The following is a 12385-nucleotide window of genomic DNA, read 5'->3' on the forward strand; positions in this document are numbered from 1 at the left end:
AATGATGAATCAGTCGGTCAGTCAGGACATGTTATTTTATATGTATATACAGTGAAACCTCGGAATGCGAGTAACTTGGTCTACGAGTGTTTTGCAAGACGAGCAAACATTTTAAATAAATTGTAACTTGATAAGCGAGTGAGGTTCCGCAATACGAGCATCACGTGTGCCTATGTTTTCCCCTCCCCTGTTCGTTTGTTGAATGGATGAATGAGATCCTTAGTCCTGTAGTGAAGAAATACCTTTCAGAAAATAATCTGCCGCTCAAAATCTTGCTAGTTATGGACAATGCTCCCGCTAATCCTGCAGGCCTTGAAGTCTTGAGGACAACTTACTGGAGGAATTCAAGTTCGTTAAGGTTAAGTTCCTTCCTCCCAACACTACTCCGCTACTCCAGCCTATGGATCAGCAAGTCATTTCGAACTGCAAGAAGCTATACACCAAAGCACTATTTCAGCGATGCTTCAAAGTGACGGAAAAAACAAACGTTACCCTCTGAGAATTTGGGATAAATCATTTCCCCATCGTGAACTGCCCGAAGATCATCGATAAAACCTGGGATGGAGTCGTCAAGAGAACTCTCACTTCCGCTTGGGGAAAGCTGTGGCCTGACTGTGTTCTTGGACGTGACTTTGAGGGGATTGTTCGTGACAGTGAGCTGCTGATTGTCGATGAAATGGTGTCCTTACGGAGGACTGTGGGGCTGGAGGTGAATGACGTGGACATTCAAGAGCCAGGAACTGACCACTAACAAAAAGATGGACCTGCATCACAAACAATAGGAGGAGGTTATGGAGATCTCCTCCAGGGAAGAAAAGGAGGAAAAGTCAATGGGATTTCTCACTTCAACTGAGATTCGGGAGAAGTGCAAAATGTGGGAAACGGTGCAAAATTTTGTAGAAAAACACCACCCAAATAAGGCCTTAGCAGTGCGAGCGATGAATCACTTCAGTGACAATGCAATGTCACATTTTCGTGAAATCGTCAAAAAGAGACGAAAGCAATGGTCGCTGAACAGGTTCATCATTAAAGTTGCACAAAAAGAAAACAATTCCAGTGAGCCAACAGATAGCAGTGATTCCGTTAGTGAAATTCGTGCTACACAGTAACTCTTCTCATGTCATGTCCCATCTCCCTCACACCAACAATGATTCTGTTGTAAGGAAAAGTGCATTTTAATTTGTTTTATGCTATATTTTGTTTTAGAAATGGTATGTGAATAAATATTTTTGTGTTGTGGACGAATCATCTGCGTTTCATTTGTTCCTTATGGGAAAACTTGCTTTGATTATACGAGTGCTTTGGATTACAAGCATGTTGCCAGAACGAATTATGCTCGCAATCCAAGGTTCCACTGTATGTATGTATGTATGTATGTATGTATGTATGTATGTATGTATGTATGTACACTGACTGACAGAGCAAATGCAACACCAAGAAGGAGTGGTTCGAAAGGGATGAAAGTTGGGGGAAAAACAGAGACGGCACGGACAAATAATTGATGTTTATTTCAAACCGATATGCAGGTTACACAATGCGCACGGCATCGACTCGGTGGGATGTAGGACCACCGCGAGCGGCGATGCACGCAGAAACACGTCGAGGTACAGAGTCAATAAGAGTGCCGATGGTGTCCTGAGGGATGGTTCTCCATTCTCTGTCAACCATTTGCCACAGTTGGTCGTCCGTACGAGGCTGGGGCAGAGTTTGCAAACGGCGTCCAATGAGATCCCACACGTGTTTGATTGGTGAGAGATCCGGAGAGTACGCTGGCCACGGAAGCATCTGTACACCTCGTAGAGCCTGTTGGGAGATGCGAGCAGTGTGTGGGCGGGCATTATCCTGCTGAAACAGAGCATTGGGCAGCCCCTGAAGATACGGGAGTGCACATGCTGCACGTAGCAGTGGGCATTTAACGTGCCTTGAATACGCACTAGAGGTGACGTGGAATCATACGCAATAGCGCCCCAAACCATGATGCCGCGTTGTCTAGCGGTAGGGTGCTCCACAGTTACTGCCGGATTTGACCTTTCTCCACGCCGACGCCACACTCGTCGGCGGTGACTATCACCGACAGAACAGAAGCGTGACTCATCGGAGAACACGACGTTCCGCCATTCCCTCATCCAAGTCGCTCTAGCCCGGCACCATGCCAGGCGTGCACGTCTATGCTGTGGAGTCAATGGTAGTCTTCTGAGCGGACGCCGGGAGTGCAGGCCTCCTTCAACCAATCGACGGGAAATTGTTCTGGTCGATATTGGAACAGCCAGGGTGTCTTGCACATGCTGAAGAATGGCGGTTGACGTGGCGTGCGGGGCTGCCACCGCTTGGCGGCGGATGCGCCAATCCTCGCGTGCTGACGTCACTCGGGCTGCGCCTAGACCCCTCGCACGTGCCACATGTCCCTGCGCCAACCATCTTCGCCACAGGCGCTGCACCGTGGACACATCCCTATGGGTATCGGCTGCGATTTGACGAAGCGACCAACCTGCCCTTCTCAGCCCGATCACCATACCCCTCGTAAAGTCGTCTGTCTGCTGGAAATGCCTCCGTTGACGGCGGCCTGGCATTCTTAGCTATACACGTGTCCTGTGGCACACGACAACACGTTCTACAATGACTGTCGGCTGAGAAATCACGGTACGAAGTGGGCCATTCGCCAACGCCGTGTCCCATTTATCGTTTGCTACGTGCGCAGCACAGCGGCGCATTTCACATCATGAGCATACCTCAGTGACGTCAGTCTACCCTGCAATTGGCATAAAGTTCTGACCACTCCTTCTTGGTGTTGCATTTGCTCTGTCATTCAGTGTGTATATATATATATATATATATATAAATATCTACCCATTTTCATCTTTCGATTCAAAACAAAGTCAACCACTTACGGTTAAGAAAAGAGATTAAATTTCTTTACAGAAAGAAATCCTTTTTAAATGAAAGGTTGTATTTAGCTCGTCTCGAGGCCCCCCCTATGGTTGGTCCCATTAGAATGGAATTCATTCCAATGTCATATTAAAAATAAAATTTAGAAGTATCTTAAGTAAGAAACAAGCCACATTGGACAAGAAATTAAATAATCTCAAAAGGGCTAAATATGATACGGAGGTTCTTAATAATAATAATAATAATAATAATAATAATAATAATAATAATAGAAAATCTGAAATTAATCAGTTAACTGTTCAAGACAAGTTAATTTCAGTCAATTTGGTCAGAAACCTCTCTGGAGTGCATTTCACAGGCCAAGAATTACACACTCTTAATAGAGGACCTAAATTGAATTGGCCAAGTTTTAACAGAGATGATATTGTCGCCATAAGATCTATCTGTGTCGGTGCAACGTAAAGCAAATGGGGGGGGGAGATGATATTATTACAACTATCGCCGAAGCTGAATCTAAACTTCCTGTGAACTCTCAGGATGATCTTATGTATGAAATAAAGAAAAGACTCCCTCAGTTAGTCGGCTCAAAACCAATATTCCATTAGACAAAGTTAAATGTAACAAGGATCTTAGGAATAAAATAAAAGAAACCGGCATTATCACAACTAAGGCTGATAAGGGCAATTGTATGGTCATATTGGATAGAAAAGATTTTATTGAAAAGACAAAGGTTTTTTTTTTCTAACAAGTTGTTTTCCAGAGTTAATAAGAACCCCACATAGAAAGAAATGGCGTATGGCTTTTAGTGCCGGGAGTGTCCGAGGACAAGTTCGGCCCGCCAGATGCAGGTCTTTCGATTTGACACCCGTAGGTGACCTGCGCGTCGTGATGAGGATGAAATGATGATGAAGACGACACATACACCCAGCCCCCGTGCCAGCGAAATTAACCAATTAAGGTTAAAATTCCCCCCACAGCTAGGACACAATGAGGTTCAAAATCGTTATTGAGAAATTCTACGTTTATCCTCAATGAAGATAAAATTCAGAGGATGATAAATATGAACTCCAGGTTACCTATGGCTAGAGCATTGCCTAAAATCCATAAAGTAGGAATACCTGTCAGACTATTATTAATTGCAAGAACAGTCCTACATATAAAATCTCCAAATTTATACACAAATTTCTTTCTAACAACTATAAGTTTTGTAATAAATCAATAATAAGGAATTCAGTAGTTTTTTGTAATTGTTTGGAAAGTTTCAAACTTTTCCACATCATTACTTATGTTCATATGACATAACTAATATGTATGCAAATATCCCAGACAGTAAAACAATAGATATTAGAATGAATTTAAGTACTCAAGGTCAACTGGGGAAATTAGAAATTAAACAATTCATGAAAATTCAGGAGTTTGTCACAAAAAACAATTATTTTACGTTCAACAACACTATTTATAGTCAAGAGGGATTGATTACTAATGGGAGCACCAGCCTCGGGTATCCTGGCTAGTATTTATTTAGACCATTTATAACACCAGAAAATAATTGGACGCATTCAAGGTTTGGATTTTAGGACACAATTCGTAGATGATACTTTTGTAATAATAGATAAACATTATAATAATAGTAACAATGTTTTACAATTTTTAAATTCATTAGATGAGAGAATGAGAGAATTAAATTTACAGTTGAAAAAGAGAAGGATAATACTTTAAATTTCTTTGGTGTGACTGTGAAGAGGGAACTCAGTAAGTTGCCTTAAAAAGTATATAGAAAGGATATGTTTACTCCGGTGACCATTAAGAATTATTCTTATATCCTGGGAGTCATAAGAGGGCTGCTTATTTTAGTATGGCTTATCGAGCCTTCAATTTGCCTTTATCACGTACGGAAAGAAATAAAGAATTACTTTTTATGCAGAAGATTGTTAATACTATTAATAAAATTATAAGTAAAGTAAAAAGAAAGAACAACATAAGACTAGCACCAGAGAATCGCAAGAATTTAAAGTACGCTACTTTTACATTTACAAACCCAGGGATTTTCCAAATCACAAAATTATTTAAACACGACTATCAGGTTTCATTTTTAACAAAGAACAATAATGGTCATTTATTTTACAACCATAATAGTGTAAATTACAGTAAAGAAAATTATTTTGGTTCAGGAATTTACAAACTTTAGTGCTATCAACGCTTTGTCACGTATGTCAGACAAACAGGAGCTTTCAGACTAGGTATCAGGAACACGTCAGTGCTAATAGACACAGGAAGTATTCAGCCATGATTGTCCATATGGGAGATGCGGGTCACCAATATACCGATATAAATAGAGAATTGACCATATTAAAAGTGAGCAAAGGGAACCTGATGAGTATATATGAAAATATTTATATAGGTTTGGACCAGAGTTATAACACGAACACTGAGCTCGATAGCTGCAGTCACTTAAGTGCACCCAGTATTCAGAAGATAGTGGGTTCGAGCCCCACTGTCAGCAGCCCTGAAGATGGTTTCCCATTTTCACACCAGGCAAATGCTGGGGCTGTAGCTTAAATAAGGCCACGGCCACTTCCTTCCCACTTCTAACCCTTTCCTGTCCCATCGTCGCCATAAAACCTATCTGTGTCGGTGCGACATGAAGCAACTTGCACAAGAAAAAAAATATAACATGAACAACCATTTGAACGACTTACAAGACAATAAAAATCCATTGTATGAACAGATAACGTTACTTTTATCATCATGCAAAAAAAAAATTTAATTTTTTTTAATAGTTGCTTTAAGTCGCACCGACGCAGATAGGTCTTATGGCGACTATGGTACAGAAAAGGGCTAGGAGTGGGAAGGAAGTGGCCGTGGCGTTAATTGAGGTACAGCCCCAGCATTTCCCTGGTATGAAAATGGTAAACCACGGAAAACCATCTTCAGGGCTGCCGATAGTGGGGTTCGAACCTACTATAGTGCAAGTTACCTTCGCTAAAACAAACAACTCACTCGTTCTGCATATAGGCAGAACATTCTCCCCTTTCCCTTACTAATAGCGCTGTTCTTCATCCTACCGCCCCCAGCCAAGTTGCACCGTGCGAGAGGAAATAATTATAACACGCGCAATAGCATGGCGAAAAGCAGGTCAGAGCTAGGCTCGTATGAGAACCGGCTGTAGAGAGGTACACCAATTTTGAGGGTAAGTTGATGTGTTACGTAATCGTAATAAAAACTCATTTTCCAATTTCTAAGAGTTCAAACCCGCTAAGATGTATATATATATCTATCTTTTTCTTTCCAGACCTTGTCTTTTGAAAGAAATTTTCATTAGATTTTAAGCTTCAGTATTCTTCAGTTGATGATAAGGTGCCATTCTCCCATTTCTGAGGCCAAAGTTCAAATTCTACCTTAGTCAGTACACTGAAGCTGCCGGTACCATACGTCAAATCTCAAGAAATATTGTTTAGAATCAAATTTCAACATGTGAAGGAAGTGATGGAGAGTTTTATAGAAAAATAGTTTGTATTGTTTCCAGTGTATTTTCAAACATTTCAGAAAGGACATGGGTTCATCCATTTTAAATTATTAGACAGTAATAATTATGTATTTTAATTAGATACGGGACGCTATGGCTGAAGAAGTCCTAAATTAGATGAAACATGCACCAAAGAATGTATAACAGTTTTTAACATTGAATGTGTTCTCACTTGTAAAGTGAAGTCTATTGATTGGGTGGACCATTAAACCTAATACTAGTTCTTAATTAACTGCATGACTTGTCGGGTGTTTGGGGAGTGCTGTGGTGAGTATCTTCAACAATTGGCGAAACCGAGGTGAAACCACATCCAAACATCGAGGGGTTGGACGGCCACCCCTCATTACAGATGTCGGACGACATAAGCTGGGCAGACTGGTAAAACAGGACAGGCGGCAAACTGTGGCAGAACTAACATCAGACTAATGCTGGGCAGAGTACAAGTATGTCTGTACACACAGTACACAACACTCTTAAGGATGAAACTCCGCAGCTGACAACCCATGCATGTGCCAATGTTAACAGCATGACATCGGCAACTACGACTGAAATAGGCACTTGACCATCGTTACTGGATATTGGGGCAGTGGCAGAGCGTTGCATGGTCTGGTGGATCCGATACCTTTTTCATCATGCCGATGGGAGGGTGCGAATCAGTCGTCTTTCAGGGGAACAGCTCCTTGACACCTATAGGCAGGACGGAGACAAGCTGGTGGCGGCTCAATTATGCTCTGGGGAACATTCACTTGGGCATCCATAGGTCCAGTGGAGCTCATGCAAGGCACTATGATGGCTGAGAAGTATTGTACACTGGTTGCAGACCACGTACACCCCTTCATGACGATCATGTTTCCCAATGGCAGTGGCATTTTTCAACAAGATAATGTGCCATGTCACAAGGCCAAGTGTGATGGAGTGGTTTGAGGAACACTGTGGTGAGTTGCAATTGATGCACTGGACACCCAACACGCCAGATCTTAACCCAATCGAACCCATCTGGGATGAGATTGAACATAGCGTCAGAGCTCATCGCCCCCTCCCCAGAATTTACGGGAATTAGGTGACGTGTGTGCAGATGTGGTGCCAACTCCCTCCAACGACCAACCAAGGCCTCATTGCTTCCATGCCAAGACTTGTTGCTGCTGTTATCCGTTATTAAGTAGGTGGTCATAATGTTCTGGCTGATCAGTGTATACCACTGAAGTAGAAATTTACCCTAGTGGACTAACACAAGGTTAATAAGAATTGTAATATGATAGAAGTAGCTTCTCAATATTTACTAGCAAGGGTTGTGTCTTCTGTTTGTAAATATTTTGTACAATATGAAAGATCGTTCCACATCACATGATGTAATGGGTGCATACTTGTGTCATGCTATATTTGGTAGCTTAATATTTGCTGGTATTTCACTGCTCTTACCTTAAAGCACCTTTACTAATTCGAAGGTTAGTACTGTATAATGGATTATTTTCCAGCAGTAAAGATAATTTTTTGGAACCCCTGGAACGTGAACCAATTCTTCTGACAGGCCTTCTAAATACTGGACTAATGTCAGCAGTAGAAAATTCTTTGTTTCATACTTCTCCATCATAGTAAGTTCTCTGGCAAAATGTGCCTAACCGAGCAAGTTGGCTGTGTGTTTAGTGGCGCGCAGCTGTGAACTTGATTTCGGGAGATGCTGGGGCTGTTCCTTAATTAAGGCCATGACCGCTTCCTTCCCACTCCTAGCCCTTTCATATCCCATCGTTGCCATAAGACCTATCTGTGTCTGTGCGACATAAAGCCAATTAGGCATAGATATCAAGGATAATTTAATAAAAAACCACCTATTCAATACTTTCCACGTTTAATGTGGTTATTATCTACATGATTTTATGTAGACTTATTTGGTCAGGTACATGTTTCACCCATTATTTTGGGCATCTTCAGCCTGTAGATAATAACCACATTAAACGTGGAAAGTATTGAATAGGTGGCTTTTTATTAAATTATCCTTGATATCTATGCCTAACGTCATCTTCAATATGGAACAATAATGAGAGTTGTTACTTGTAATAAAGCCAATTGTTTAAAAAAAATGCCGGTATGTATGCTAGGTTTCCTTACATGTTTCTTGCTGAAAAATTCCTCCTCTGCAAGTGGCACACAATTACTTGATTGAGAGTTGAAACTGGCAATCACCTGCCCAAAAAATAATAAAAACATCACAACAAATATAACAAAATATTCGTTAAAATATTCCATGTTTTCATCATTTATATAAGGGAAGTGCCAGTAAAGAAAATGTCAGTTGTTAATGGAAATATTAATGGATGGAAATTTTGTAAACTTTACTTCAAAATATGAAGCAGAATGGAGATTTTCATTAAATATTAACTTTTTTTGGCGTGCATTGCCATTTTAACTTTACCATTCGTAATTATCCTACTTTCCAGAGTGCTAGCAGCCATGGTTTAAATTATGAAATTTCATATTTCACTTGTCCTTACTCATTACGTATTGTTTAACTTTTAAATGTTTTGGATTAAAAGAATGTATTGTTGTTAGGATGTAACTGGATATTTATTTTTATTTTTTTTCAAATTAATCTGCTGTGGTTTTAGACACTCCTATAAAGATAAGATGGCCATCCTTAGATTTTTAAAGTTGCATTATCATAGGTAAATGTTTGGCAGTGTTGGGATAGTAAGGAGCTAAAACTGGGAAGGTACAGCACAAGAATTTGCTTCATGTGAAAATGGGAAACTATGTACAGGGATGTTGACAGTGTGGCTTGAACTCATCGTCCCTAGATTATATTTAGATAAGTGTTGGGCCAGAAGTTGGTCTTCACAAGTGTATGAATATTTACTGATCTTTCTCCCCAACTTCTGCACGTACACTAATTCTAATTATTTAAAACTTTCAGATGAAACCGGGACAACATCAACGACTGCAAATCCTCTGGCACCGTCAGCTTTCCGACCTGGGAGCTCCCTGGCTCAACCCAATGGTCCTGTTCGACACAATTCTCCTTGTGATCCTAACTACTGGGAACGCTACAACCAGAGCTGACATAAACGAGAGCATCTTCCCCTTGCTCCTCCAAAGCAACATGATCTTGACTGATATTTGCCAAATATTTTTAATGTTTTAATATTTTACTGGCCTGCTCTAATGGACTTCTTAAGAGCACATCTGTCAGTATGGTATATTGCTCCAGTGATTTTGATGTGTTGCCAATGCTGCATTTAAAAGGCTAGTGTTCTATGATTTATTTGATAGTTTTAATTTAATATTGCATCATTTTTGACATAATATCTTGCATATAACACTGAAATCCATGTTACTTCATTATTATTATTATTATTAGTAGTAGTAGCAGCAGCATCATCATCATCATCATCATTATCGCTGTCGTAGTCATCTGTTTTGGAGAAAGGTGATTTTAGTGACTTACAGTCACTTAAGCAGAGGACTAAGGACTTGTAGAAAGAACAAATGGTGCCACTCTAAATGTGACTGGTCATGTGTTTGATCTTATTACAAGAGCAAAACGTTGTTTGGTTTTTATGGGAAATTCCAGTAGCTGCATTGTGGAAAATGAAGCAAGAATTCTTTTGTTTATACATAAATCAGGCTTTGTAAATAGTAATGTTATGGGCATTATACTTTGGCTGAATTGGCAATCGATTCTGCATAGATTCAGCCCATATTTATATGATTTTAAAATTTATTTTTGATGTATTGGCCAATTTTTATTTTTTTTAACAATTCCACCTTTGGAACATGCTAAATGTTTATCCTAGTCCCTAATATCTTTCAGTCAGGAAGTGTTTCAAACCATTTACAGTCAAGGAAAATTGTTTTCTTATACTGATATTAAAATTTAGCTTTGATAAAAATCTAATTATTTATGCAAACTAGTGATCTTTAATTACAGAAGAAGTACTATTTATTTTGAACAAATGTTACTTGAATACTGCCCTGGATTTCTTCTGGTATCTGCACTGATTACCATCTAACGTGGCCAAATGCAAGAAATCTTAGTGGAAAGGGCAAGGTTAATAATTACATTTTTAGTATGTGAAGATCAATCATTTGAAATAATCATTGAGAACAAAAATTTGGAAGAAGTGTGTTAGTAGTAAGCTGTCATTGAAATCGAAGTCATGCTATACCTTACTGGCATGGAAATCAGAGTCAGATTTTTTTTCCTGCTCGGAAGGCCTAAGAAAGAAGTATGTATATTGTTCTTAAGAATTAATTCGGTTTTTTTCAGTTAGGTTACCCTTATTGTGTTCATTAATGCAATAACTTCTGTTCATTTCACAAGTGGACATAAAATGTTAATAAAATTGTACAGTTCATGTGTATATATGTAAATAGAATGAGACAAAAATTGTTTCCTTTCATTGTAAGATTTTATATAACTTTAAGTTGTAATATATTATTTGTAAATTAAACATAATTTGAATACATGAGTGAGGTCCTTTTGTATATTTAAACACATTGTGCCAGGATCTGAAAATGTGGTTGTCAGAGCACAGTGTACTTGTAAGTATGGATCAACTAATACTATGTATAATTATAACATAGAAACAAAATGTAAAGTTAAAACATAACCAAGTCCAAGAAGATACTCAGTTGATTGATGGTGGTAATTTGAATTGGTGCTAACATTATTAACTGAAAATTCCCAGACTTTAAATTTTCTGTCTTATATGATTATCGAGAAAGCTATTTTTTGTCAATACTGTGAATGAAACAATGATATAATTCTCAGGTTAGTATGTGTGTTATAAAATTTGGTTATTAGACTCGTACATTGTAAAAAATTTGTATACAAATTGAGGGATACTATAATATAGGTCATCAGTACCATTAAAAGTTGGTATACATTCTTGGTTTTCCTGTCATTCTAGTGGTTTGTCCATAACACTAGCAGTATAAAATCCTTAAGAAAAACATTTTGCAACATAGTTAACACCATTTTCTTAACAATTCAGTTTCTCTGGCCTTTAACCTCAGGAACACACATTTTATCAATACATAACCATTGATTCTAGTTCCATGTGCCTGTTGGAGAACAATAAGTGATATGGGCAGCCTAAACAGCAATCATTAAGTGTTGAATTAGAACAAGATTTGGCAGAACAAATGCTGCCTTATGGTATAATTGTTACACTTTCAAAGTATTAATTCTTGTAGCATTCTATTCATTGTTCAAGTGCTGCCTAGTAGGGTGATCAACTCATGGTGTGGATATCGGAATGTGAGATGATGTTTGTGTGTGGTGGAATAAAATCAAATGTTGCAAGTAAGGTGAATAAGGATAATTACTCAGTCATTCGATAAAGTTCTTAGCTGCGTGGACATGCTGATAAGTGCGTTGCACAAAGTAAAAATAACATCACTACGTGGAGAGTTATGTCAGGTTTACATGAAGAAATAACTATTTCTTTTCTGCCAGTAGGTCATACGATTTTTTTTTTTTTTTTTTTACTGGACTTTTGGTCTTATGAGAAGGAAGTATCGCGCGACAGATATTGTCTTGTTCATTTAAGGTAGCACCACCGAGTCAAATTTTAACAAAGGTGTCATCGGAAAAACTGGCAAAGCTGGCAACATGGTTGGAAAAAGAGTTCCTTAGATCACGTCTTTCGGTCATTTTACTGTGAAAAAGAATATACCCGGGGACATTACCTGGTGGCAAAAATTGGACTGTCCACTTGTAATTTTGAAGTTTTGCGAGACAGATTATCTTCCTCAGAACATACCTAAGAAAAGGTGTGACTGCAGAAAGGACGAAATATCTGTTCGGCAACATTCGAGAGCACTGCAGAGCAGAAACAGGGAATCGTTCTTCTAACAGCCAGACATTAAGGCCGCTAACCTGGGTCAAGTAGCGAAATCATGTATTTGGTTTATTTTATATTGTGATAGTAGATAAACATACATACATACATACATACATTATCATTATAGACTGTT

General features: G+C 38.9%; 1 protein-coding gene across 4 annotated transcripts in view; it reads left to right on the forward strand.

Moving 5' to 3' along the window:
• Magi (membrane associated guanylate kinase, WW and PDZ domain containing protein magi) overlaps nucleotides 1-10875 on the forward strand; it is a 670891-nt gene extending 660016 nt beyond the window's left edge. For all 4 annotated transcript variants that reach the window (XM_068226155.1, XM_067140637.2, XM_068226156.1 and 1 more), the window contains one exon: nucleotides 9321-10875. In XM_068226155.1, the coding sequence (XP_068082256.1) occupies nucleotides 9321-9466 (146 nt within the window). In that variant the 3' untranslated portion in view covers nucleotides 9467-10875. The remainder of the gene's footprint in view (nucleotides 1-9320) is intronic.
• Nucleotides 10876-12385: the final 1510 nt, after the last annotated feature.

The sequence above is a fragment of the Anabrus simplex genome, chromosome 2, assembly GCF_040414725.1.
Source record: "Anabrus simplex isolate iqAnaSimp1 chromosome 2, ASM4041472v1, whole genome shotgun sequence".
NCBI lineage: Eukaryota > Metazoa > Arthropoda > Insecta > Orthoptera > Tettigoniidae > Anabrus > Anabrus simplex.